The sequence below is a fragment of the Oratosquilla oratoria genome, chromosome 17 (assembly GCF_046742065.1).
Source record: "Oratosquilla oratoria isolate Oo_2021 chromosome 17, ASM4674206v1, whole genome shotgun sequence".
In the NCBI taxonomy this organism is placed as follows: Eukaryota; Metazoa; Arthropoda; class Malacostraca; order Stomatopoda; family Squillidae; genus Oratosquilla; species Oratosquilla oratoria.
The window spans coordinates 59,652,809-59,679,191 of NC_134793.1; the positions used below are offsets into that span (position 1 = coordinate 59,652,809).

The following is a 26,383-nucleotide window of genomic DNA, read 5'->3' on the forward strand; positions in this document are numbered from 1 at the left end:
AAATAAGTTATGTATTTTTGAACTTAAATAAGGTATTAAAAGACTCTAATTTACTTCTATTCTTAAGTTAACCTAAATAAGAGAGAAATAACTTAAAAAGTGTGTTATGGGCCTTTAAAAGCATTTTTTATTATATATAGAGCTTTTTTAATCTACCGATACCGAATCTACCGAATACCGCCTTCAATCGGTAGATTTCTGAAAATCTACCGATCTACCGATACCGATTGGACGCGGCTCGCTACCGACTACCGATACCGGTGGTAGATTTTTTCTACAGAATCCCAGCTCTGATATATATATATGCAAAGTAGACCACTTGGAAAAAGGAAACTAACGAAGCAGAGCGCTTTTGTATATAACATCTTCAGTGCAACAAGTACAAAGTAATAGAAATGCATACATAATATATACACGAAACAAAGGAATAAGGACAGTTTGTTTTGTGTATATATTATGTATGCATTTCTATTACTTTGCACTTGTTGCACTGAAGATATAATATACGAAAGCGCTCTGCTTCGTTAGTTTCCTTTTTCCAAGTGGTCTACTTTGCATAAGTGAACACACGTACCCGTGTTCTTATTAGCATATATATATATATATATACAGATAAAACCTATTTCTTTTGGTACATGTTGATTATCGGGTTCTTTTTAAAAAATAAAAAAAATAAAGAAAAATAAAGAAAATAAAAAATAAAACTAATGCAATAATAAAAAAAATGATTCTTTTCTTTTTATTTTTAAAATTATTTTTGTTTTATCTTTATTTATTTTATTTCGTTTTTATATAAAAAAAAAGGATAATCCCAAAATAACCTTATAATCCACATTTACCTTTCTCTTTACCATAAATTGTAGGGTTGAATTTGTTTTTCCTAGACTATAGGCTGCCTCTATTCATAGGGTAGTCTAGGAGTCTAACCTATATTTCTCATAGGCTAGTCTAACCAACCATTTTCATCACATTAAGATGATATCAGTTTACCCTACCGTATTTTTCGGCGTATAGTGCGCGACTTTTTTCCGTTGGAAGGGCCTAAAAATGGGGAGTGCGCGTTATCCGGCGGTGCGCATTATCTACAGCCTACAATAAAAATTCTGCGGCTGTGTGTGTAATTTTTTTCACAACCGATGTTGGGCGTCACAAAGTCGGGAGGCACACTTCTCCGTGACGTTCCGTGAGAACAAGAAGAACAGCCATGGTGACATGAAAGAATACGCCAGCATGGGCTACCATATATGAATATTTGGTATAGGTAGGTATCTATCGAATCTTATTTTTCATGTTTAAATAGGCCTAAACACCATGAAACATGATCATTATTCATGATATTTACCCATGTTCACAGCATCTTTGTTTGAATTTTTATGTTGGCTCTGTTGCTTCACTTTAGGTATGGTACAAATTCCGTTGCGGCCGTTCACAAACTCGTGTCAAACACCTGACTACAACACCCTCTTTCGGGAGTTATATTAACTAAACGTCACCTCGATGAGAGACTGTCCTATTTCACCACTGTCATTGCAGGTTCAAAGCTAAAACGAAACAGTCTGTAGTTTGTTTCAGTATTAAATAAAAAAAATGGTAAAGACGAAATATTTCCTCAAGATATAAAATGAACATTTTCTGTAAAAATCCCGAGATTTTTCTGTATATTTTACTTTCAATATTTTGTTTTAGGTCATATTTCCAAAAAACTATTTAAGCTACAAAGTAATAAGGGACCAACGCACAACATGAGTCATATACATGTACAACCACTCCTCGTTTAACGGCGACAATTGGGACCAGCGTCGCCGTCGTTAAGCGAAAGTGAATACATATATGTACATGTAATGTATGTACAATGTCCAGCAATACATGTATCTTTATTTTCGTTTATTTTCCCTCTTTTATACAGTACATTAAAGCTTTATTTACTGTTTATTTACCATGGTTAGGTTCCTGAAATTACCGTATATGACCAAATCCGCGTATGCTGACATTCCATATTAAATACCGGGGTATTTTTTTAGTTTCGACCATGGGCGCAATATAACAATAGAAAACTAATTATTAATTTTGTATATTAAAATGTATCTACGTAATATGCAATTTTGTGGGCGGAAATGGAAGTAAAGAACAAGCATAGTAGCAGTAGCATAGTAGTCAGTAGCATAGGATCGGGACGCCATCTTTTCGTCTGTCAATTCACGGCTTCAGTACTTCCGACTACCTCGCCAGGTATATTTTCTTGAAGGAATGGTATGGTGCGGAGATACATGCATTCCTTCAAGCTGCAATAACTTTGTATTCCCCGCAAGCTGAGAGAGTGGTTGAAAAGCCCGCCAACGTCTCTCACGACGACGACAACGAGGACGAGCCGGATGACATTTAATTTGCAGGTGATGATTTATTAAACACAGGTTAGGTTAGTTTAGTTTAGGTTAGACGAATTTATCATCCTTTCATTTCTTCGACATCGGCATCTATCATAACAAACATGCTGTACCATTCGTCCGACATGACTTCGTTACTTATGAAATCTGTTTTCATACTTTTTTTTATTTCCGCTCACAAAATTGTATATTGCGTTGATGCATTATAATTTACAAAATTAATAATTAATTTTCTATTGCTATATTGCTCTCATGGTTGAAACAAAAAATTTACCAATACCAGTATATACTGTACCCCAGGTAGTTTGTGCAGCTTGCAGGATGGTAATGTAGACCTAAGCTTCAGAACACTTTACCTCACAGCTAATATCCACCGTACAAGTTCATTTATAACATCATACAAATTTGCCTCAGCCAACTTAATTATCGTACACGACGTCGTAACTTCGGGAGATTTACGTTAAACGAATATTGGTCTGTCATAAAGCCCGTCGTCGCTAACCGAGTAGGTCGTTAAACGAGGAGTGGTTGTAGTTCCGACTTTTTCTTAGTTGTGTCCTGATTGATGCCTAAACTGACACTTAATTTAGTGACAAATCAACAGATTTCCCAGCGGTGGCTCTAGCCAATGAAAAATACTTCTCCATGTAACCTCGTTCACATGATATAAATACCGAGGTAAAACTGCGTTATAGACAAATGCGCTCGGGCATGCGCGTTATACGTCGGTGCGCGCTATCTGTGTACTGAGATAACGAAGTGCATGGGTGCGCATTATAACCCGATGCGCATTATAAGCCGGAAAATACGGTACTTATATAAAGTACAAACTACTATTTTTTTTATTTGCAAATTTCAATTGAGTAGTCTATAAGCTCTATAATTATGAATAAAGCCTATTTTTTATGTTTACAAATAAGAAATTTGTATAGATTTGAGCTTTAACCTCGTTATTAACGTAATAATACTGGTAGATTCAAGGAACATATAAAATATTTCATTGTAAGAATTTTTTATAGATTGAATTTCTAACCTAGTTATTAACGTAATAATATGGGAGTATTCAAGGTACAGTACAAATATTTTGTTATATTCTTGAAAGCTTTGTCTGCATTTTTACCATTACAGTAATTGGCAAGCCAACAATAGCTGTAAAATACTGTCTATAGATGTGCACTGTGAAATAATTTGTTGCTATTGTGCAAATAGAAAGTAGTAGGTCTCATTATTCCAAGTTTAAACAATCTAAAAAAAATTATATGTTTCATGTTGAGAAAATTTAATAACCATCCAGTGTAGAATAGTTTTATAGCTAGTTACAGGATATATACCATTTATAGGAGTTTCCAGAATGTAGTTTGTACTAATGTTTCATTCATTCTATACTATGGGAGTTATAGTCAGTGGAATGCATTTCTATTTTTAATAAATACTCAATAAATATAATTATTAATTCAAATTCCTGAATAATTTGTCATCTGTCAAGTGACAGAGATGATTTTTATCTTTAAATAATTTAAACTAGCTACTTTACCTTTGTTGACACTCTAATTCAAACTATGTTAACATCTAGAACTCCATCATGTACACACATACATGACAGTGTAGACAATAGTATATATCCACTACGTATGCACTATGCACGTACGTCTTCATGTATGTAAAAGTCAATGGAGGAGTTTTTGTGTGGTTTACTGTTTTGTAGGAGCTATGTCATGCTGGTATAATGCCCTGAGATAAACTTTGACCAGTCATATAGGAATATAGGAATGACATTAGAGCATATGTCACAGCATTTGGTGATGACTGAAAAGGGGAAGAACAACAGCAGCTATGAACAGTGTGCAGAGGGGAAGGTTGTCTCTCTCTTTCCTGAACTGATTCCTGTTTTTTATGATAACATGGTGAAATTAATTCTGCAGTAAGTAATATGTAGGGCATCCTCCATTAACCTTTCCTCATCATGATTTGTCACATTTTTTCCTAATATTGTGATAGAAGGTTTATGAGATTGGACAAATGAAATAACAGATGATTTTTTTTTTTTTTGGGGGGGGAGGGGCACAAAGGAAAAAGAAAATATATAGCTTGAAGTGACAACTCTGCCATGACAGACTTGAAAGTGATCATAAGCTGGTAGATGATCATGAGCATAAATAATACCATTATATATTTAATATATATATGTTTATACGAATATATGTGCTTGTGTGCATATAAAGCTGGTTGAGTGTATATGTGAGTATATTTATCATACAAGTGAATGTTCCACGTAAAAAATAATATACTGTACATGAAAAATATTTATAAAATGCTTGCTGAATAGGTGTGGGGGGCTGGTATATGGATCTGCAGAATAGATTTCCACATAGGGGTCAAGGAGTTAAGGAGTCGGAGTCGAAGAAATCAAAGGAGTCGGAGTCGGAGTCCGAGGAATCAAAGGAGTCGGAGTCGGAGTTGGACCTTAACCATCCGACTCCGCAACCCTGGAATACATCCTAACACAATGGGTTAAGGAAAGTACTAGATATAGAAACAATGAGGAACTGTCAAAACTAGACTTAATATTAATTTCTGAACCAGATATTGTGAACAAAATGGAGTATAAAACACCAATTGGCAAGAGTGACCATATACTAATAGAGTTTGAATTAAAAGAACAGAACAATGTAGGTAGGAATGATAAACATAGAGAAGGTAGATTAATGTACAACAAAACGAATTTTGTAAAACTAAGAAAAAAAATCCAAAACACAAACTGGGATAAATTCTCTAAAGAGGAAACAAAGATGGAAGACAAATGGAACCTATTCAAAGAAAAGTACAAGAAAGGAATTAACAAATATGTGCCAAAAAAGAAACAAAAAGAGATATATATAAAGTGTTGGTATAATAAAAGGTGTAGTGAGGCTAGAGACAGGAGAGACAAAGCTTGGAAAAAATGGAAAAAATACAAAAAACATCCAGATGGGAAACATATATAAAACTTAGGAACAAATATGTGAATAAATGCAGGAAAGAAAAAAGAAATTATGAAAAAGATAATATAGTCAAATGAAAGGATCAGCCTAAACTCTTTTACAGGTATATAAATGAAAAACTAAAGGATAAACACGAAATAGTGAAATTACGTGAAGGAGATTAAGAATATATAGATGACACAGAGATGGCAGAAGTTATGATCAGACATTTTAGATTTGTTTTTACAATTGAGAGCTCACAATTTTGGGAAGATTGACAACAAGAAAGATCAGCAATAATGAAAGAAATAAAGGTAACACAAAAAGAAATAAGAGACCAAATAAAAAATCTAGAAGTCAGGAAATCGCATGGACCAGATGGAATTGCAAATTGGATACTGAAGAGTGTACAGATGAACTGACAGTTAAACTACAAGAGATAAAAGATAATAGACTTCTCGTTCAAAGAAGGAAAGGTACCGCAAGATTGGAAAGATGCAATCATAGTATCAATATATAAAGGAGGAAATAGCGAAGATCCTACAAACTTTAGACCGGTATCCCTTACAAGCACTGAGGGGACAAGGGAGAGAAAGGGTGGCTATACTACTAAGTGTAGAGATAGGTAAGCATGTAGTGGAGTGGAAGGAGGTTTCATTAAGATTGATGTGGATGAAGTTGAAGCTGGGAAGGGAGATGTGGGTTTTTGTAAGTGCAAATGGGCCTGGTATTGAGAAGAGCGTAGAGGAAAGGGAGGCTTTTTGGGTAGATTTAAATGAGTGCATAGAGGGATTAGGGAGAAATGTCATTGTAGTTGTATTGGGAGACCTTAATGCTAGGGTAGGAAATGAACCAATAGACAGTGATTGGGAAGTATGGAGTTCCAGGTAAAAATTGTAGTAGAGAATTGATGGTGGAGATGTGACTTGAGAGTTGATGATAGCAAATACAGTGTTTAGGAAGAAAGTCAAGCATAAGTACACATGGGAGAGGGTGGTGGATGGAAGGGTGGTAGATAGAGCATTAATGGACTATATAGTGGTGACCAGGAGTATGGTAAGAAGAGTTAAGGATGTACATGTTCTAAGGGGAGAGAGTGGGGGAATATCAGATAATTTTCTGGTGAAAGGTAAATTGAGAGTGGAGAATAGGTGGAGAAAGAGGAAACGGGCAGAAGGTAGGGAGGTACTTAGAGTGAACTGCTTAAATGAGAAAAAAAGGGAGAATGAGCATAAGACAACATCAAAAGTGACAAAATTTTCACATTGAATGAGAATCAGACAAGAAACAATGGTCTCAAACTGTCCGGAAATAGATTAATTTTGGAAGTAGGTAGAAACAACTTCGCCAACCGTGTAGTTAATGAATGGAATAAACTTCCTGTACAGGTAATGCAATGTAGTTCAGTTCGAAGCTTTAAAAATCATTTAGATAAACACCTAAGCAAGATGCTGTAATGATTATAATTTATTTCATATTATTTGTTTTTGTTAGCATTTGTCTGTTTTGATTTTCATTTATTATTAGTTATATGTCAATTCATTATTATTTACTATTTACCTGTTTGTCTATTATCTAACTATACCTATGCATTTATTTATGTATTTTATTTGTTATTTACATTATTATAGTTTTTATTTATTATGATTTTTTTTTCACATCCGACCTAGATATGGACCAAAAGGTCTCCTGTCGGCATGCTCCGCCTTTGTAATCCTTTGTAATAAGAAGAAGCTGAGAGAGAAGTGGGAGGTAGTGAAGAATAGAGTGGAGCTAGGAGTGGAGGAGGAATGGAGATGGTTCAAGGAGGGAGCCATAAGGTGTGTAAATATGGTATGTCGAACAAGGAGGGCGAGAGGAAATAGAAGGAAGGGTAGTGAGTGGTGGGATGAGGAAGCAAAGAAGGGTGTAAAAGAGAAGAAGCAAGCTTTCATAGATTGGCTACAAATTAGGACGAGGGAATTGTATGAGAGGTACAAAGTAAAGAGAAAGGAAGTTAAGCATAAGATAAAGGAAGCAAAGAGGAGAGCAGAAGTAAAATGGGGTAAGAGTATGACAGAAATTTTTGAAAGTAATAAAAAGATGTTTTGGAAAGAAATTAAAAGGGGAAGAGGAGCTGAATAAAGTAGAGAAGAAAAAGTAAAAGGTGCAGATGGAGAGATTGCAATGGAAGAGAAGGCAGTGAGAGGAAGGTGGGCAGAGTATTAAGGAGTTGCTAAATGTGAAGGAGGATAGGGAGGGAAAGGTAGTTGCAGTGGGAAGCACTAAGAAAATGAGAGTGATGAGTGAAGAAAATGGAGGAGAAATAGGGAAGGATGAAGTGAAAGCAGCTGTTAAGATGATGAGAGCAGGTAAGGCACCTGGGTTGGATGGATACCATGCAAAATGTCTTAAGAAAGGAAGTACAGTTATGGTGGATTGGCTGGTGAGGTTATTTAATGTTTGTTTAAGAGAGGGTAGAGTGCCAGAGGACTGGAGGAGTGCCTGTATCATTCCACTTTACAAAGGAAAGGGGGACAAGTGTGAGTGTAGTAGTTACAGAGGGATCAGCTTGTTGAGTGTAGTTGGGAAGGCTTATGGGAGGGTCTTGATTGAGAGGATTAGGAGAGGAACAGAGGGCGTAATTGATGAGGAACAGTGTGGTTTTAGGACAGGTAGGGGTTGTGTAGATCATATTTTTGTGGTAAGACAGATATGTGAGAAAGCTATAGGAAAAGGTAAGGATGTTTTTTGGGCTTTTATGGATTTGGAAAAGGCTTATGATAGGGTAGACAGAAGGGCACTGTGGGAGGTACTGCAGATATATGGGATAGGAGGAAAGCTCTTAAGAGCAGTCAAGAGTTTTTACAAGAGTAGTAGAGTTTGCGTTAGGATTAGAAATGGAGAGAGTGAATGGTTTGAGGTAAAGGTGCGACTTCGTCAGGGATGTGTTGTCGCCCTGGCTGTTCAATCTATACATGGATGGGGTGGAGCGAGAGGTGAATGCAAGGGTAGTGGGAGGACTGAAGGAGTGCCTGTACCATTCCGCTTAACTAGGGAAAGGGGGACAAGTGTGAGTGAAGTAGTTTCAGAGGGATCAGCTTGTTGATTGTAGTTGGGAAGGCTTATGGGAGGGTCTTGATTGAGAGGATTAGGAGAGGAACAGAGGGCGTAATTGGTGAGGAACAGTGTGGTTTTAGGACAGGTAGGGGTTGTGTAGATCACATTTTTGTGGTAAGACAGATATTTGAGAAAGCTATAAGAAAAGGTAAGGATGTTTTTTGGGCTTTTATAGATTTGGGAAAGGCTTATGATAGGGTAGACAGGAGGGCACTGTGGGAGGTACTGCAGATATATGGAATAGGAGGAAAGCTGTTAAGAGCAGTCAGGAGTTTTTACAAGAGTAGCAGAGTTCGTGTTAGGATTAGAAATGGAGAGAGTGAATGGTTTGAGGTAAAGGTGGGACTTCATCAGGGATGTGTTCTGTCACCCTGGCTGTTCAATCTATACATGGATGGGGTGGTGCAAGAGGTGAATGCAAGGGTAGTGGGTAGGGGGATGGAGATGGTTAAAGAAAATGGAGAAAAGTGGGAGGTGAGCCAGTTGTTGTTTGATGACGACACTGCGCTTGTAGCAGGATCAGAGGAGGGATTGAGGAAATTAGTGGCAGAGTTTGAGAAGGTGTGTGAAAGAAGGAAGCTGAAGATAAATGTGGGCAAAAGTAAGGTGATGAGATGTACAAGGGGAGAGTGACAGTAGACTGGAAGTGAGTATTAAGGGAGAGAGACTGGAGGAAGTGGATAGTTTTAGATACTTGGGTGCAAATGTGGCAGGAAGGGGAGGAGTGGGGGTGGAGGTAGAATGTAGATTGAGAGAAGCGAGTAAATGCCTTGGTGGATTAAAAAGTGTAATGAGAAATAGACATCTGATAATGGATGCTAAGAGGAGGTTATATGAAGGAGTGATTGTGCTGACAGCACTGTACGGGGCAGAAACATGGAACATAAGAGAGGAAGAGAGAAGGAGTTTGAATGTGTTTGAGATGAGGTGTCTGAGAAGTATGATAGGGGTTACTAGGCTAGATAGAGTGAGAAATGAGGAGGTGAGGAGGAGAACAGGGTTGGAAAGGGAGTTGGGAGATAGGGTTGATGAAAGAGTATTAGGATGGTTTGGACACATGGAAAGAATGAGTGAAGAAAGATTAGTAAAAGAGGCGTGGAAGGCAGATATGAAAGGAGTGAGTATGAGGGGGCGTCCTAGGATGAGATGGATGGATGGGGTAAAAGAGGCATTACAAAAGAGAGGAATGTCTGTTAAGGAAGGAGGGGAGAGGACAGAAGATAGGGGTGAATGGAGCAGGGTTGTGTATAGATGATGCTGTGATGCATGAGGGGGAGTGGGTGGGGGATGTCTGTTGAGGAAGGACTGGAAAGTGCAGAAGATGGGGGTGAATGGAGAAGGGTTGTGTATGCATGATGCTGTGTTGCATAAGGGGGAGTGGGTGGGGGATTGGGGGTGAGGGAGTATGTATGAGAAATAAATTGACACAACCCGAAGGGATTTCTCCCTATCTTCCTCCTTTTCTGCATGAGGAGACAGAGAGAGGTGGGGGGGGTCGCCGAATTAATGAAGTGGCAGTGGACAGGATGCAGGGATGACCCGTCATCCAGGAGGTGCCATGATGAGAGGGAGGGAGGAGAGTGGAGTATGTAGGGGATGGAATGGGTGGGAGTGGTTTCTATGCCTTTTTCTTTTTGGATATCCCCCATGTAAGGGGGAAAAAAGCCCTTTGTATATGTATAAGAATATTTGGCAGGTGGTTAAACACCGGTTACAAGGAAAGGATGTCAGCACTCTCCCCAACCTGGAGAAGGAAATTAGGGCTTGTTGGGATGCTATACCTACCCATAAGCTACATGATCTTGCTATGTCCATGCCATGACGCCTGAGGGATGTCAAGAAGCGCAAAGGATGCCCAACAAAGTATTCAGGGTAAGACTAATATTTTTTATAAAACTTTTTTTTTATCATGCTACAACTTGTCTGACACACGCCCAGCCTAAACTTTTGTCACTGTAGTTACCTCCCATATACAGGGGAAAAAGTGGTATTTTTTTTAGAAGTGAATACCTACACGATATAGCATAAGAAAATTAAACATTAATTTTGTAAATTATAATACATCAATGTAACAGATATTTTTCTTGGCAGAAATCAATGACAGAAAATGTTAAAAGCTATGCATAAATGAACAAAGTCACGTTGACTCCTTTAGATGCCATTTTTGTTTTGATAGATTTGGAGACTGATGATGACAACTACAACCCTGATGACCTCTAGAATTACAGGTACTGCATTACTAAATGCATGTTAGGTTAGCTACGTAGTTTATGTTAGGTTAGATTAAAATAGACTGATTCATGCTTTAATTTCTTTGACCTCCACATCTACCAAAACAGTGTCTCAAGCAGTCAAAGTGGCTAGGTTTATTTGTGTGTAGCTTTTAGCAACTTTTTCTGATATTGATTTCTTCCAAGAATAATGTATATTATGTTGATATATTACAATTTACAAAATTAGGTAAAATTTTACCTGTGCACACCTATGCGATATAGCAATATAAAATTAATTATTAATTTTGTAAATTATAATAGATCAACGTAATATACTATTTTCTTGGTGGAAATCAATAACAAAAAAGTTGCTAAAACATATTCTCTAATGAATGAAGTTGCGGCATTTGACTGATATGCCATGTTTGTTTTGATGGGTTGAAGAAATGAAAGGACGATAGATTTGTCTATTCTAACCTAACCTAATTAATCTACGTAACATAACCAATGTTTAGTAATTTGGTACCTCAAATTCTAAAGATCATCTGGGTCGTTATTGTTGTCATGGATGCTGACGGCCTGATTATTATTGTACCTTGGGTTATTAACAGATGACATCAGAACCCTGTGTTCTTTCATGAAGTCCAAGGATGTCCTATTGTCTTTGTAACAGCTCTTATTAATGTCATCTGGAGTTAGAGAACACCCAGTCCATAACGTGAAAGCCGTCGTCTGATAGTGACTGGCCTGGCATGATGTCCGTACTGTATCCTAGCAGCTTCATTCATTAGTAAATTTGCTTGTACCAAGGTTTTTTGTTTTTTATTTCCACCAAGTAAATCGCATATTACGTTCATGTATCATAATTTACAAAATTAATATCTAATTTTCTAATGTTATATCACATAGGTGTGCACAACTAAAATAATACCCATAATTACTTTTCTATTACTATATTGCATAGGTGTGCACTTCTAAAAATTTACTGAAAAAGCTCTTAGTATATACAGTAACAGTGTATAGATAGAATCACCATTATCATAATCATCAACAAGTCAAATGGTTACATACAATGATTAGGGGATGTTTTGTCCAGGTGTATCATCTAGGGTTGTTTTCTCTTTTTTTTCTCTCTCTATGGGAGGGAGGGTTGTCTGGATACTTCCTGCTAATACAAACTACCTTCCCCTGAATGTTGTAAAACCAGAAATCCATGTATTTCGTTTATTCATCTCAAAGTCAGTAACCATACATTTCTGTAAACAACGTTGTTGAAAAAATACACCACTAAACTAAAAAATGCAGAAAATCTTATTCCTGCAGAGGTTATCTTCACATCCCGTAATAATGTCAGAAAATAATGTTTTGTGTGATCACTGCCAATCTAACATCATACAATTACATGATAAACTTTAGGTGAAGTAGAATTTTTTTTTTCTAAAATAAAGAAAAATCCTCTAGATACCGGAGCACTAGTGCATTGTGATTGTATGATTATTAGTGAATATAGTGGCTGATATAGAAAATAATGTTACATGTGATCAAAGCGAATTTGACATGCTAAACTTTAGGTGAAATAGAGAACAAAGAAAAAAACACTTATCTAAATAAAAATCCTCAAGAAACCAGAGTAATTGAGTAATATTAGTGAATATACCTGGCTGTTACATTGAATCTTACATCAAACACAATGCTAGATATTAACCTGTTTTTATGAAATAATTATCAGCTTACCTACACATCAAATTCACTCGTAAAATGCACAGCTCAACAATGGAAATAAGCTTACATGATTTTTTATGTTATCCTTGGCAGCTGTAGTTGTTATTATTTCGAACTATGTAGTATATGTTCTTTTCATTATATGCACTTCAGGTATGTTATTCAATGCCAAATAAAAATATTATTATCATTACTGTAATTATTATTATTATTGTTGTTATTGTTATTATTATTCAGGTACGGGCACAAAATTTACATTTTTTTTACTCTTAAATTATTATGGCATATGAAAGGCAATTTTATTAGAAACAAAATGCCTTTTAAAGTTTTGAAATAGCTCGAAAAATAAGTGAGATACGATTTTTTGAATTATTTTTTTAGCCCGCATTTTTGGCTGGACTTCATAGCAAAATGTTAGAATTAGGTGGTCATTTGTAAAGATTTCGGTAAAGAAACATTAACTCTAAACCACAGGTCCAATTTTATTAAAATAAGGAATACTTGGGTTTTAAATTAAAAAGTTGGAGTTGCGCCAATTGGATACACACTTTTCGCGCTTAAATTTTCGCGGGCTTTTTTTCCACAATAATGCTATGTGGTAACTTTTATTGTTTGAGTTATCAGTAATGATTATATTTTTTTCTTTTAAGGGTGTTTTTACCCCATCTGGATATATAATATAGCCCCTATAAGGTAGTGTGTATCCGATTGGCACAGTTCCTAACGGTTATGTTACGCTTGTTGACATCAGATGGGAAAAGTCAAATCATTATATATCTTCACATGGTAGCTTAGAAACAAAAATTTTGTATTGTATAGGTAGAAAAAAATATTATAATTGTATACACAACTCTATAATAGAGAAGGAATTGTCATTGTGTAGTTTTTTTAATTTCATTTTAGGTTGTCGAAACCAAAAATGAAACGTACTATATACTACACTGAGGATGAGTTAGCACAGCATGTAAACTCTCATGAGTTTCAACATGGTTGTGATAATACGTCGGTGACAATAAATGAAAGTAATATAACCATCGTGACTGTAAATGAGGGTTCTAGGACAGACGGCCAAGGTGGCACAGTGCTCGCAATATCACCTATTTATATTTTCTGCGTCGCCAGAGACATTTATTGAATGCTTAGAAGGTCCTCATAGGGATTTGAGTGCTGTCATTACATCCTGTCTCCCCCTCCCCCTCTAAATTCCACATCCGGTTACCTCCTCTCCCTCAGTGCATAGGCCTACGCACCAATCCCCCCCTCCCCCTCTCACACTCCACTTCCGTCTCTATGTAAGTGCAATTTCATACAAAGAATATATGTTTCACATAGAAACACAATTTCATAAAAGAAAAATAAGTACATGCATTATTTTACACATTACACATAATTCCTTTCCAAAATCGCCCATTTTCATTTAGTCAGGACGAAGTTTTTTTTTTGTACAATTGAGGATTTAAAGGTTTTGTATGAGATGAATTGACATATGTAGGTCATTGTTATAATGTTTTTTTTACCAAGTTCCTCTTATATTAGACTCAGGAACACGTAATCTCAATCCTTTGATTTTCTGTCAAAGTTTTTTTCAATTGTTTATAGTTGTCATTTTTTATTTTGGAATTACGTTAATTTTGTATTAGCAGGACTCTACGAACCCTATATTTATATAATAGTAACTTTAAATGGACAAAAAACACACGCATATATTCTATTTTAATTTTTTATTCTGTGTATCCTTTTGGATACATGGTCACCGGAATCGCCAGCGCGCGCCACCTCCACCAATCTAGGGTAGGATCAACAAATTACATGAGTATGTCAAAAACAATGCAAAACATCTCCATCATACCATATTTGCCTTTTCATGGCAACCAGGAAAGTTGGCAATTTTCAGATTATCATAAATAAAATCCAAACCGCTGGCCCAACTGACATGCAACTTCGCATATCTATGTTTTATGGGTCAATAAAACACCTGAACATATAAATAACATTGCAGGACCTTCTTCTGACACCATTCTTACAAACATCTATCACGTTGCCATGACAACTGTTGTCAATTTAGAAATAATCAATAAAATCCAAACCGCTGGCCCAACTGCCATGCAACTTGGCATGTACAGGTCTAATAGGTCCAAAAATATCCTGAGCATGTCAAAAACAATGCAGGACTTTCCTCTTACATCGTTCTTACTCACATCTATCACGTTGCCATGGCAACTGAATTGAATTGAATTGAATTTTATTCGGATACAATACATACAAGACTCAATATTATACACAGTATATATAATTGTACATCCGATGATGGCACAGAAAGTCAAAAGACTTACACTGTGGTCCTCATATTACAATTAGGAAAGGATTATCATAGAAAAGCTAGGTTATACGAAGTGTAAATTAGGATTATAAGAAGTGTAAATTAAACAGTGTCTAAAAGATAACATTTAACTGATTTTTTAAAACTACTTATAGATACAATTGATTGAATGTTGGTCGGTAAAGAGTTCCAAGCAATAGCACCAGTGTATTTGAAAGTACTTTTCCCAAACGATATGTCGAATAGACATCTAAGCTTCAAGAAACTTAGATTGCACAACTGCGCAACGATTTCAAAGTTCAAATCCGGTAGAATAGAGGCTAATAAACAACATTTTTACATTAAATATTATATGATTTAGTTTCTTGCCTTTACACTTTTACTCTGAAAACTGATTTGCCAAGCCTAATATAAAAAATTGCGTTGAAATCGGCAAGAATTAGAAAAGTTTTGAAGAACTGGGCTTGTTTAACAACAAGATAATCTTAATACCCTGCGAATGTCCTGAACGCTCCAAGCTTCAAACTAAGCCAAACAAAAATCAAGATCCAACGGGGCGCAAAAGATGGCGATAGCGGCGCCGCGCATGGTTTCCCGCGTGACTATATGCCTACGTGTGATACCCCTAAGCTAAAAAATCAAGTAATCAACGAACTTAAGCTTCTCATTTCCGGGAGAAAATAGGTTGATAAACATGTTTATCTAAATTGAAATAATCTTTATTAATGCCTTACCTTAATATTTTTACTTGGAAAACTATGTTGCCGAGTTTGATAACCAAATTTCCGTTTAAATCGCTGAATTTTTTTTTATTTTTCAAGAATTGGGCATACACTTGCAAAACAACAAGATAATTTGAGTATCTTGTGCATGCACTGAACGCGGCAAGCATTCAAACCAACCTAAACAAAAACTAGTGGGCCGCAAAAAAATGGCGATGGGACATGGTCGACAGTGACGCCGCGCGGGGATTCGCCCGTACCTATATTATTTTTATTATTATTATTATTATCATTATTATTGTTATTATTATTATTATTACTATTATTATTATTATTATTATTATTATTATTATTATTATTATTATTATTATTATTATTATCATTATTATTATTATTATCATTATTATTATCATTATTATTATTATTATTATTATTATTATTATTATTATTATCATTATCATTATCATTATCATTATTATTATTATTATCATTATTATTATCATTATTATTATTATTATTATTATTACTATTATCATCATTATTATTATTATTATCATTATTATCAATATTATTATCATTATTATTATTATTATTATTATTATTATTATTATCATTATTATCATCATTATCATCATTGTCACAAAATCCCTGGACAGTGGAAGGAGGAGGTGGTTGTGGGGGTGTGGGAAAAACCTACCTTAGGGGAGGGATGAAGGGGATGGATAGCTGCAGTGGGAAGCTGAAGTCCAGGAGATTTGAGTCACCGACCGGGATCACGCGCGCTCCCTTCTCGGCGCGCATGTATATAACTCAAAGGGGAATGGGACAGCTCATTAAGTAGACCGTCCTAGGCTAATCAAACAGATCATCCTATTGTGAGTTTTAATGATCAAAATTATTTCTACAATCGAACATTATTGGCATGCAACTCAAATCTATAAAGTGCCTAGAAGATAATCAATTCTACCTACTGTATTCTAACTCCCTGCGCGCCTATCTAGGGGTCCTATTTAGTAAACACCAATATCGTTACTTGCTACCATCTCTAGGTGACTTCTGCTGGTTGCGGGGATGTTTTCAAATAGGTGTGGGTCCCTCGTTCAGGCAGGATACGTCTGTGGTGTGAGGATGCCTTTGTGGTTGAGCTCGGCGGGAACTGACTGTCCTCGTGGGGTGGCACTTCACGGCGGGAGGTGAGATCGATTCCGCAGGCGTCTCTCCATAGTCCGCTCTTATGCCAGTTCCTTTCCGGTCAGGATGTCCCGAAAAGGGAGGAACTGTACTCTAGTTCGTCAAGTAAGCACAAGGGTGGTGATTCATCCCACCCTAGGCGCGGTGTGTTCATTGGAGGCTGACCTCGTCGCGACACCGTTCAAACCCGTATAGGAAAGCCCTTCTTTACTTAATTATTGTATATATTTATTGTATATGTATCTCCTTTATTATATATGTAACACTTCTTTATTATACATGAGTACTTAATATCAACATATATCTATTGTAAATGTATTGTATAAAGCCTATGTAGTCATTACATTATATAAGTGCCCTATACACAATTATATAACCGATTTTATATACGTCATTAGGCGTACGCTACAGGCGTATGCGTCTATGCCAATTTTACGTATCATAGCATTAAGGTATTTAATATAATGTTACCCTTAACCATTTTGCATGCATATTCCTCATTATATGTTATTGTTCTCTTGTTTCTGTATATCCTTATGTATATACCTAGAGATGTTTGTATGCATTGTTTTGCCTAATCTTTTTCCCGCCTGGCAACAATGTATCAGGAAGTAGGGCACGGGCGCGTCATGATGCCAAAGCTAGGCCCCCAAGCATTCGCTTGTGACAGATTACTTCCTGCCATACTTGTGTGTAGACCTACGCAATAAACTCCTACCAAAAGTACTGTGTGTTTGGCACTTACCACAGTGGTGACCCCGGAGCAACTGTGCCCAAGTGACCCTAATACCCAGTGCTCCGTACCTAAGTGATTTAGGGTCATACATTACGTGGTTAAGTGCCTATGCATATTCATAAACTGTGACTCGCCACGCGCATGGAACTACGCATTCACGAACTTCAAAGTGCGCTAGAAATAATTGGAGTGTGCGGCAATGTTAACAGCCTTAAATCTACACACAACACGTATACCGGGGAACATCCGACAACACCATGAATCCCCCTTCTCCGCCTACAACCACTGTAGCCACTTCAACGACAGCAGCAGCAGCAGCAGCAGCAGCAGCAGCAGGAAGTACTTCTTCCTCTACGCATTCCACGACTTTGGCCGCCGTCGCTGTTCGACCTCCACCATTCGACGAAGCATCGCCGGCAAGATGGTTTTCGTTGCTAGAGGCGCAATTTTCACTGGTCAACATAACCGTCCCCCAAACAAAGTTCAACCATGCACTTGCGAACTTAACTATCCCAGTGCTCAATCAGCTTGACAACGATGTCGTTCCTTCCCGTGACTACGACCGCTTGAAGAAGGCGCTGATCGACGTCCTTACCAGGTCTCCGCCGGAACTCTTCGATGCCTTGGTCCACCAGAATAACACCATATACGACAAGCCGACGACCTTCCTACGAGAACTTCGCACTATAGGGAAGCAACTCGGTGTCGACGATGACTTCATCCGTCTGAAGTTTTTACGTGCAGTGCCAAGTGACATCCGACCACTACTTGTGACACATGCCGGTTCCCTTGATGAATTGGCCCGCGTCGCCGATACTCTCATGACCCATGGCCACGGAAACAAAGGGATAAGTGCGTCATCGGTGAACAAGCCTGTGCCAAGGGCTCCGCGGAGTGATAGTGTGCCAGTGTTTCGTAGTGGTAACCCCACTACACGTGTTTCAGCATCCACTACCATTCCACTCGGATTAACTCCCTTCTACAAAGGTCAAAGACCACGAGTGTGCCGTTACCACCTCTTCTACGGCAACAGTGCTAGGATTTGCAAACAGTGGTGTATATTTTCTTCCACTAGTGCTAACGTGTTGCCTAGTTCGCGCCCCAATTCACGCCCTAACTCACGTCCTTCATCCCCAGGCCCTCAGCTTAACACGTCGGGAAACTCGATGGGCAGTCTGTAGAAGTATCCATTGCAACCGCAGGACTGCCTCTCGTCATTACAAAGGATTACAAAGGGGGAGCATGCCGACAGGGGACCTTTTGGTCCATATCTAGGTCGGATGCGAAAAAAATCATGATAATAAATGAATAAAAACTATAATAATGTCAATTATTAATAAAATATATAAATACATGCATAGGCATTGATTGTAGGTTGCAAGAACTATGAATTCCTTAAAGATGCCGGTTCTCAAGTCTCGCTCATTCCCTACGATCCAAGTTTAACTTCCCTGCTCCGTTCCACGGTAGTACAACTTATTACTGCTTCCAGTACCCGTATTCGTACGTACGGCGAAGTCGACGTGGAACTTGGGATTCAACGTATCAGTCGTTCTTTTCCATAGTCCTTTGTCGTTGCTGATGTCGTCCGCCCAATTCTTGGTACCGACTTTTTAACCCATAACTCACAAATAGTTGATTGTAGAAATCGCCTCCTCTCTGATCCCTCCACTGCATGCACCATTCCCCTTAGGGTTGATTCACACTATCGGTCCGGTCGCGCTCCACTCTCGCTCCGCTCCGGTTCTGAGGTATTCAGGGTTGATTCACACTATCGGTCCGGTCGCGCCCCGCTCTCGGTTCTGAGGTATTCACACTATCGGTCTCCTCTCGTTCCCGTCATCCCCCCTCCCTCGACACCAGTAGAAGTCTTACCATCAGTTACGAAGGATGTGTGACTTTTCTGACGCCGAGTTGGCAATAATCGCTATTGCACTTGATGAAGAAGAAGGAAAAAAAAAAATAGAAAAAAGAAAGAGATTGTGGGTTCATCCTATGTTGCAAGATAGGAAGACTGAAGGAGAATTTCATACTCTGTATCCTCGTCTTATTGATGATGAGAGTAAATTCCACAGCTATTTCAGAATGAACAAAGGAACATTAGAGAAAATACTATCCAAAATTGAGGATGACTTGAAATGTACAAGAAGATGCTGCACTTCCTGGCACTGATGTGCTTGCACCATACGTTATAGTGGGAGATGAGGCTTTCCCGCTGAAGAGAAATTTGATGAGGCCCTACCCAGGTTCATAGACTGAACATAAGGTAGAGAAGAGGATTTTTAATTATAGATTATCTAGAGCCAGGAGGATAGTTGAGTGCACATTTGGTATTCTAGTGCAAACCTTCAGAATATATTTAAGGAAACTTAAAGCTATGCCTTCTAACGCTAATGCAATCATTACAACAACATGCATACTTCACAATCTGATACACCCAATTGCTGTTGCATTACCAGATACTGTTGTCATGCCTCCATCAAACACAGTACGTCCAATGAGAGGAAGAGGGGGAAATGCTACAAAGGAGGCTTTTGGCGCGAGAGAAACACTGAAAGATTATTATTATTATCATTATTATTATTATTATTATTATTATTATTATTATTATTATTATTATTATTATTATTATTATTATTATCATTATCATTATCATTATTATTATTATTATTATTATTATTATTATTATTATTATTATTATTATTATTATTATCATCATCATCATTATCATTATTATTATTATCATCATCATCATTATTTTTATTATTACCATTACTACTACTACTACTACATTTGTCCTTGTAGTAGTTTTTGTTCGGAACAACGGCAGGACAAATGAAAATCAACACAAAATATCTAATCTCTTTCTTTTGGTAATTAGCCACAAGGTGCGACACTAGAAGTGTCACATGAGAAATATAGGTGAAGCTCGGACTAAGGCCACAGCTTAGTGGAGCTTATGGTTGTAGCTGGACGTGGAGATGATGACGGCGAGGCTCGATGTGACAGCTAGAAGACTGGACGAGATGTAGTTTTGTAGTGACGCAGCCACAGGCGGTCACAAACTTCCCATAGTTGGCAAGAGGTGAATATGAGCTAGCCAATCAGGAGCCAGCAAATGGTTCTCGAGCGGCTAGCGACCTCTCTTGTCAACTACGCTGAGCCGCGAGCGACCCTTAAATAGGGCAGCGGCGGCCAGTCAGGGCAGAATAGTAATAGCCACGGCAGCAGCAACAACATCTCGTCCAGTCTTGTAGCAGTCCCATCGAGCCTCACCGTCATCAGCCGCCACCGCCTCTGACGTTAGGCTCACCGTCCAGCTACGACTGATCAGATCCACTAACCAGTGGCTATTACTTGTGGTTTTACCAAAGAGATTAGAATAAGAGACCAAAGTGAATTTCATTTTCCCTGGCTTGTTCGAACCAAACCACTACAGTTTGTGTGCTGGTCGGTCTGGTCGGTACTGTTCTGCCCATCTCGGCGAAACGCCGACCTTTTAAAGGAGGCTGGCGGGAACGTGAGGAGCTTTCCAAGTTCCTGATTGGCTGACCGCTGGCTGGCAGGGACACCCTTGCGAACTACGCTTGCCAACTACAGAAACTTGGAAGATTTCTTTGATTAGTGTGTGACGGGTCGTAGGATGCATAACGTCACTTCATTATTATTATTATTATTATTATTATTATCATTATTATTATTATTATTATTATTATTATTATTATTATTATTATTATTATTATTATTATTATTATTATTATTATTATTATTATTATTATTATTATTATTATTATTATTATTATCATTAATTATTATTATTATTATTATTAATTATTATTATTATCATTATTATTATTATCATTATTATTATTATTATTATCATTATTATTATTATCATTATTATTATTATTATTATCATTATTATTATTATCATTATTATTATTATTATTATCATTATCATTATTATTACTATTATTATTATTAATGATATTATCATATTATTATTAATTAATGATATCATATTATTATTACGATATAGTATGCACGCATTTATCCACATTTTCGGTAATGTTAGAGACACTGAATAAAGAAGAAGAAGAATTTTGAAAAAATACCGTCCTATGATAATAATTATATTAATGATAATATATTTTCATTTGTTAATTTCTATAGAATTTAAATGGTTGTCAAAATTTCTTTAAGTCCGTGCACCACTGTCAACAGTTCGGCGGAGTCATCATGTCGTCGTCAAGTTATGACCGCGCTATTACAGTTTTCAGCCCTGACGGCCATCTATTTCAAGTAGAATATGCACAGGAGGCTGTAAAGAAAGGTTCAACAGCAGTGAGTTTCAGGCATAGTTAATGGTTTTATTAAATTAAGATTTCAAGAAAAGTTAGCTTCCCGGCGTGGTTATGGTCAGTATTTGGAATTGTGAATAATGTTTCATAGAAATATTAGCTGCAAGAAATGGGCCCTGTACTAGAAGATATGAATTATTGTATTGCCATAATGTGTGGTCCCAAAGCATGTGACGGAGCTATGTTGATATGACTCTGTACTTGTATTATTTACTATAATTTGAGTGTATGGTTAGGTATAGATTCGTCCAGCCCGCCGTCTATGATCACTGGTGGTATGGATCAAACTATACTCTTTTAAGTTTCTTACTGACGTGTTATTAGTGTAATAGACTGCGTATAGTTGAATTATTTCAACTATTTTCTTTAAAATGTGTGATTTTCATGCAATTTGACCAAAGAGGTTATGTTTTAGCCTCTGCAGTATGACGTCACATATTTTAAAGAAAATAGTTGAAATAATTCAACTATATGCAGTCTATTACACTGATATCACAATAGTAAGAAACTTAAAAGAGTGTAGTTTGATCCATACCACTAGTGATCATAGACGGCGGGCTGGGTCGAATCGTAGCTGTGTTCGGTAATTTTGCAGAGGATAAAAACGTAACTTCTCTTTTATCATATTACATGGAAATCACACATTTTAAAGAAAATAGTTCAAATAATACAACCATATATATATATAAGTGTGCATTTGAGCAAAAACCGTCCGTGTTTGGGTTTTGTTGGTATGTTCGGCTTTTATCGGTTTTGTTCGGCAGTTAGTGAGACCCGTCGTACCATATAGGTACGTGCTAAAACAAGCGCAGCACCACTGTCATGCTGGTACTGTTTACAACGCCATATTTGTTGACCCGTTGGATTTTGTTTGGCTTAGTTTGAATGCTCTGAGCATTCAGCGTATACGCAGGATATTCAGATTATCTTGTTGTGCAAGTGTATGCCTGATTCTTCAAAAGCAAATAAATATTCACCGATTCAAATGCAAATTTGGTTAACAACCTCAGCAAATTAGTTTTTCGAGTAAAAATATTAAGGCATCAATAGAATATTATTTTAATGTAGAATTTTTTTTTTTTTTAACCTATTTTCTCCAGGTTATGAGCAGCTCAAGATCATTTGGTATTATACACTTAGTGATTTGTTGACCCAAAAATCTTCACATGCCAAATTGCATGTGCACTGAATGGCCTACCAGCTCTGGCACTTGGCCTTCAAACCAAAAATTCCTTAAATCAATCGATCAACCAAGTTGCACATGTCAATTGGGCCAGTGGTTTGGATTTTATTATTTCTAAATTGACAACAGTTGCCATGACAACATTATAACATGATAGGTGTTAGTAAGAATGGTATAAGAAGGACCTGCAATATTAATGACATGCTCAGGTGATTTATTGACCCATAAATTTTATGGGTCAGTAAATCACCTCAGCATGTCAAACACCGCCAGAGGCACCACCGTCTATGATGTCCGCCAATAGCACGTCATTTTATGCGCATGCCATTCAAACGGCCAAATTTACATATCGTGGGAAATTTAATTTGTAAAAATGTCATGTGAGTGTATTTACTACGATCCTAGTAAATTTCAACCAATCTCATTATCCATTACATGTCGGTACATAAAAACATAAGATAAACATGGCAGCCTGCGTTCAGCAGTAAAGCGAAAATTTGTTTGTTTCAATGTGAAAAATACATGCATACAGACACCAAAGGCTTTATCCCCCTTACACAGGGGGGGGGTAGCCAAAAAGAAAAAGGCATAGAAATCACTTCCACTCATTTTATTTCCCATATATTCCACTCCCCTCCACCCCTATCTTGGCACCTCCTGGATGACGGGTCATCCCTGCATCCTGTCCACTGCCCTGGGTCAGAAGCAGTGTCGCAAGACACAGCACATCCACAGCAAGACTGCTTCATAAATTCGGCGACCCCTCCCTCTCCGTCCCCTCATGCAGAAAAGGAGAAGATGGGGAGAAATCCCTTCGGGCTGCGTCAAATTTGTTCTCATACATACTTCCTCACCCCCCATCCCCCACCCACTCACCCTCATGCATCACAGCCTCATCTATACACAACCCTTCTCCATTCACCCCTATCTTCTGTCCTTTCCCGTCCTTCCTCTACAGACATTCCTCTCTTTTGTAAAGCCCCTTTCACCCCATCCATCCATCTCATCCAAGGATGCCCCCTCATATTCACTCCTTCCACCTCTGCCTTCCACATTTCTTTTACTAATCTTTCTTCACTCATTCTTTCCATGTGTCCAAACCATCCTAATACTCTTTCATCGACCCTATCTCCCAACTCCCTTTCCACTCCTGTTCTCCTCCTCACCTCCTCATTTCTCACTCTATCTAGCCTAGTAACCCCTATCATACTTCTCAGACATTTTATCTCAAACACATTCAAACTCCTTCTCTCTTCTTCTCACATGTTCCATGTGAAAAATGAGCTAAAAAATTCCATTGAATGGGCAACAGACCCAAATAAAGGAAAACTACTACTGTATTTTCCGGCTTAAAATGCGTATCGGGTTATAATGCGCACCCATGCACTTCGTTATCTCAGTACACAGATAGCGCGCACTGACGTATAACGCGCATGCCAGGAAAAGTCACTGGTGGCTAAAGCTCGTGAACTGCATGTATGCGACTCCTGCTTGCGTTGGTCCATTGTTTTGTGGGAAATTTGACTCATGAAAAGTTTATTGAATACAATATGTACATGAAAATTTTTGGATTTTTACAGAAAAATTGTAATTTACTATCCTGAGGGAATAATTCATCTTACAAGTTTATATCACCGTGTACAAGTTTTTATCGCCATGCAGCAACAAACTATGTTTCGGTTCATAAGTGAACTGAAGTGACGTTTAGTTTAACAAACTCTCGCAAGAGGGTGTTTAGTGTAGGCTAGATTGGCAATAGAACTGTCAATCTCGGCCCTGATCTAGCATATTCCGGGTGAGCTAAAACGGCCAACATTCATGATGTTGTTGTTGTTGTTGTCATTCCCTAGACTGTCTGTCCGAGCAGTCCCGTCTCCCCAAGGAAGGCCACAGCCGAAACTGGGTTTTCCCACAAATCCTTTATAGAGTGTGTGTTGTACTTTCAATGAACTTTTTTTAGATCATATTTCCTACAAACTATTTAAGCTACAAAGTAATAAGGGACCAACGCACAACATGAGTCATATACCGGTACATGTAGTCCCGACTTTTTCTTAGTTGTGTCCTGATTGATGCCTAAACTGACACTTAATTTAGTGACAAATCAACAGATTTCCCGGCGGTGGCTCTAGCCAATGAAAAATACTTCTCCATGTAACCTTGTTCACATGACACTAAGTAATTAATCGCCATTATTTCATTGGTTTATTTTTACTAACATTGATTATCGTAGTCTATGCAAATATTTGGGATCCGTAAAACAGCACTGGTACCAACATCATGAATGTTTGCGTGCATGATTGTGTATAATGCAGTCTTCAACATATTTTGCAATTACTGTTTATTTATGGTGGTTAGGTTCCTAAAATTACCGTATATGACCAAATCCGCATATGCTGACATTCCATATTGAATACCGGGGTATTTTTTTAGTTTTGACCATGGGCGCAATATAGCAATAGAAAATTAATTATTAATTTTGTAAATTAAAATGTACCAACATAATATGCAATTTTGTGGGTGGAAATGAAAGTAAAAAATACCCTGCTACAAGAAAATATGCTAATGAACGAAGTCTGTAGCATAGGCTCGGGACGCCATCTTGTCGTCTGCCAACGTCTCTCACGACAACGACAACGAGGTTGATCCGGATGACATTTAATTTGCAGGTAATGATTTATTAAACACAGGTTAGGTTAGTTTAGTTTAGGTTAGACGAATTAATTTATCATACTTTCATTTCTTCGACATCGGCATCTATCATAACAAACATGGTAATACCATTCGTCCGATATGACTTCGTTACTTACGAAATCTGTATTAGCATTTTTTTTTTTTAATTTCCACTCACAAAATTGCATATTACGTTGATACATTATAATATACAAAATTAATAATTAATTTTCTATTGTTATATTGCGCCCATGGTCAAAACTAAAAATTTACCACTACCGGTATACACTGTACCCCAGGTAGTTTTTGCAGCTTGCAGGATGGTAATGTAGACCTAAGCTTCAGAACACTTTACCTCACAGCTAATATCCACCGTACAAGTTCATTTATAACATCATACAAATTTGCCTCAGCCAACTTAATTATCGTACACGACGTCGTAACTTCGGGAGATTTACGTTAAATGACGTCATAAAGCCCGTCGTTACTCCGAGTAGGTCGTTAAACGAGGAGTACCTGTACTAACTTTCACTGTCGTTATACACACATTTCCCCCTCCCTCCTCCCCCCACCCCTCAATGCCTTTAAGACTCGTACTTCAAAGATCAGACCATATATGTTGTGATCTTACACACACAAGGGTCAATAATGGCCCCAATAATGTTTGCCATATACATAAATGACATGAATGAAGGAGTTGAATGTTATATGAATTTCTTTGCTGATGATGCAAAAACATTAAAGAAAGTATCAACAAATGAGGACTGTGACTCATTACAATCAGACCTGGACACAATCTGGAAGTGGACTCAAAAGTGG

At 37.5% G+C, this 26,383-nt stretch overlaps 2 protein-coding genes across 7 annotated transcripts in view; one reads left to right on the plus strand and one right to left on the minus strand.

Annotated features, from left to right (window-relative positions):
* The window catches only part of ida (anaphase promoting complex subunit 5 ida), a 334,874-nt gene extending 322,275 nt beyond the window's left edge, over positions 1 to 12,599 (minus strand). Inside the window, exon 1 of one of the 6 annotated variants that reach the window (XM_076201024.1) lies at positions 12,446 to 12,599. Coding sequence is in view for 2 of the 6 variants with exons in the window: in XM_076201023.1 (XP_076057138.1) it covers positions 12,391 to 12,398 (8 nt within the window). In the remaining 4 variants the exon portion in view is untranslated. Of the gene's footprint in view, positions 1 to 11,727; positions 12,173 to 12,313; positions 12,348 to 12,390 lie in introns of those variants that run through there. The other 5 variants (XM_076201023.1, XM_076201022.1, XM_076201026.1 and 2 more) reach the window with 5 other exon arrangements.
* Positions 12,600 to 21,535: 8,936 nt separating this feature from the next.
* Positions 21,536 to 26,383, plus strand: part of Prosalpha4 (proteasome alpha4 subunit) — a 102,546-nt gene continuing 97,698 nt past the window's right edge. The window contains exon 1 of the mRNA XM_076201021.1: positions 21,536 to 21,691. Within this exon, the coding sequence (XP_076057136.1) occupies positions 21,587 to 21,691 (105 nt within the window). The 5' untranslated portion in view covers positions 21,536 to 21,586. The remainder of the gene's footprint in view (positions 21,692 to 26,383) is intronic.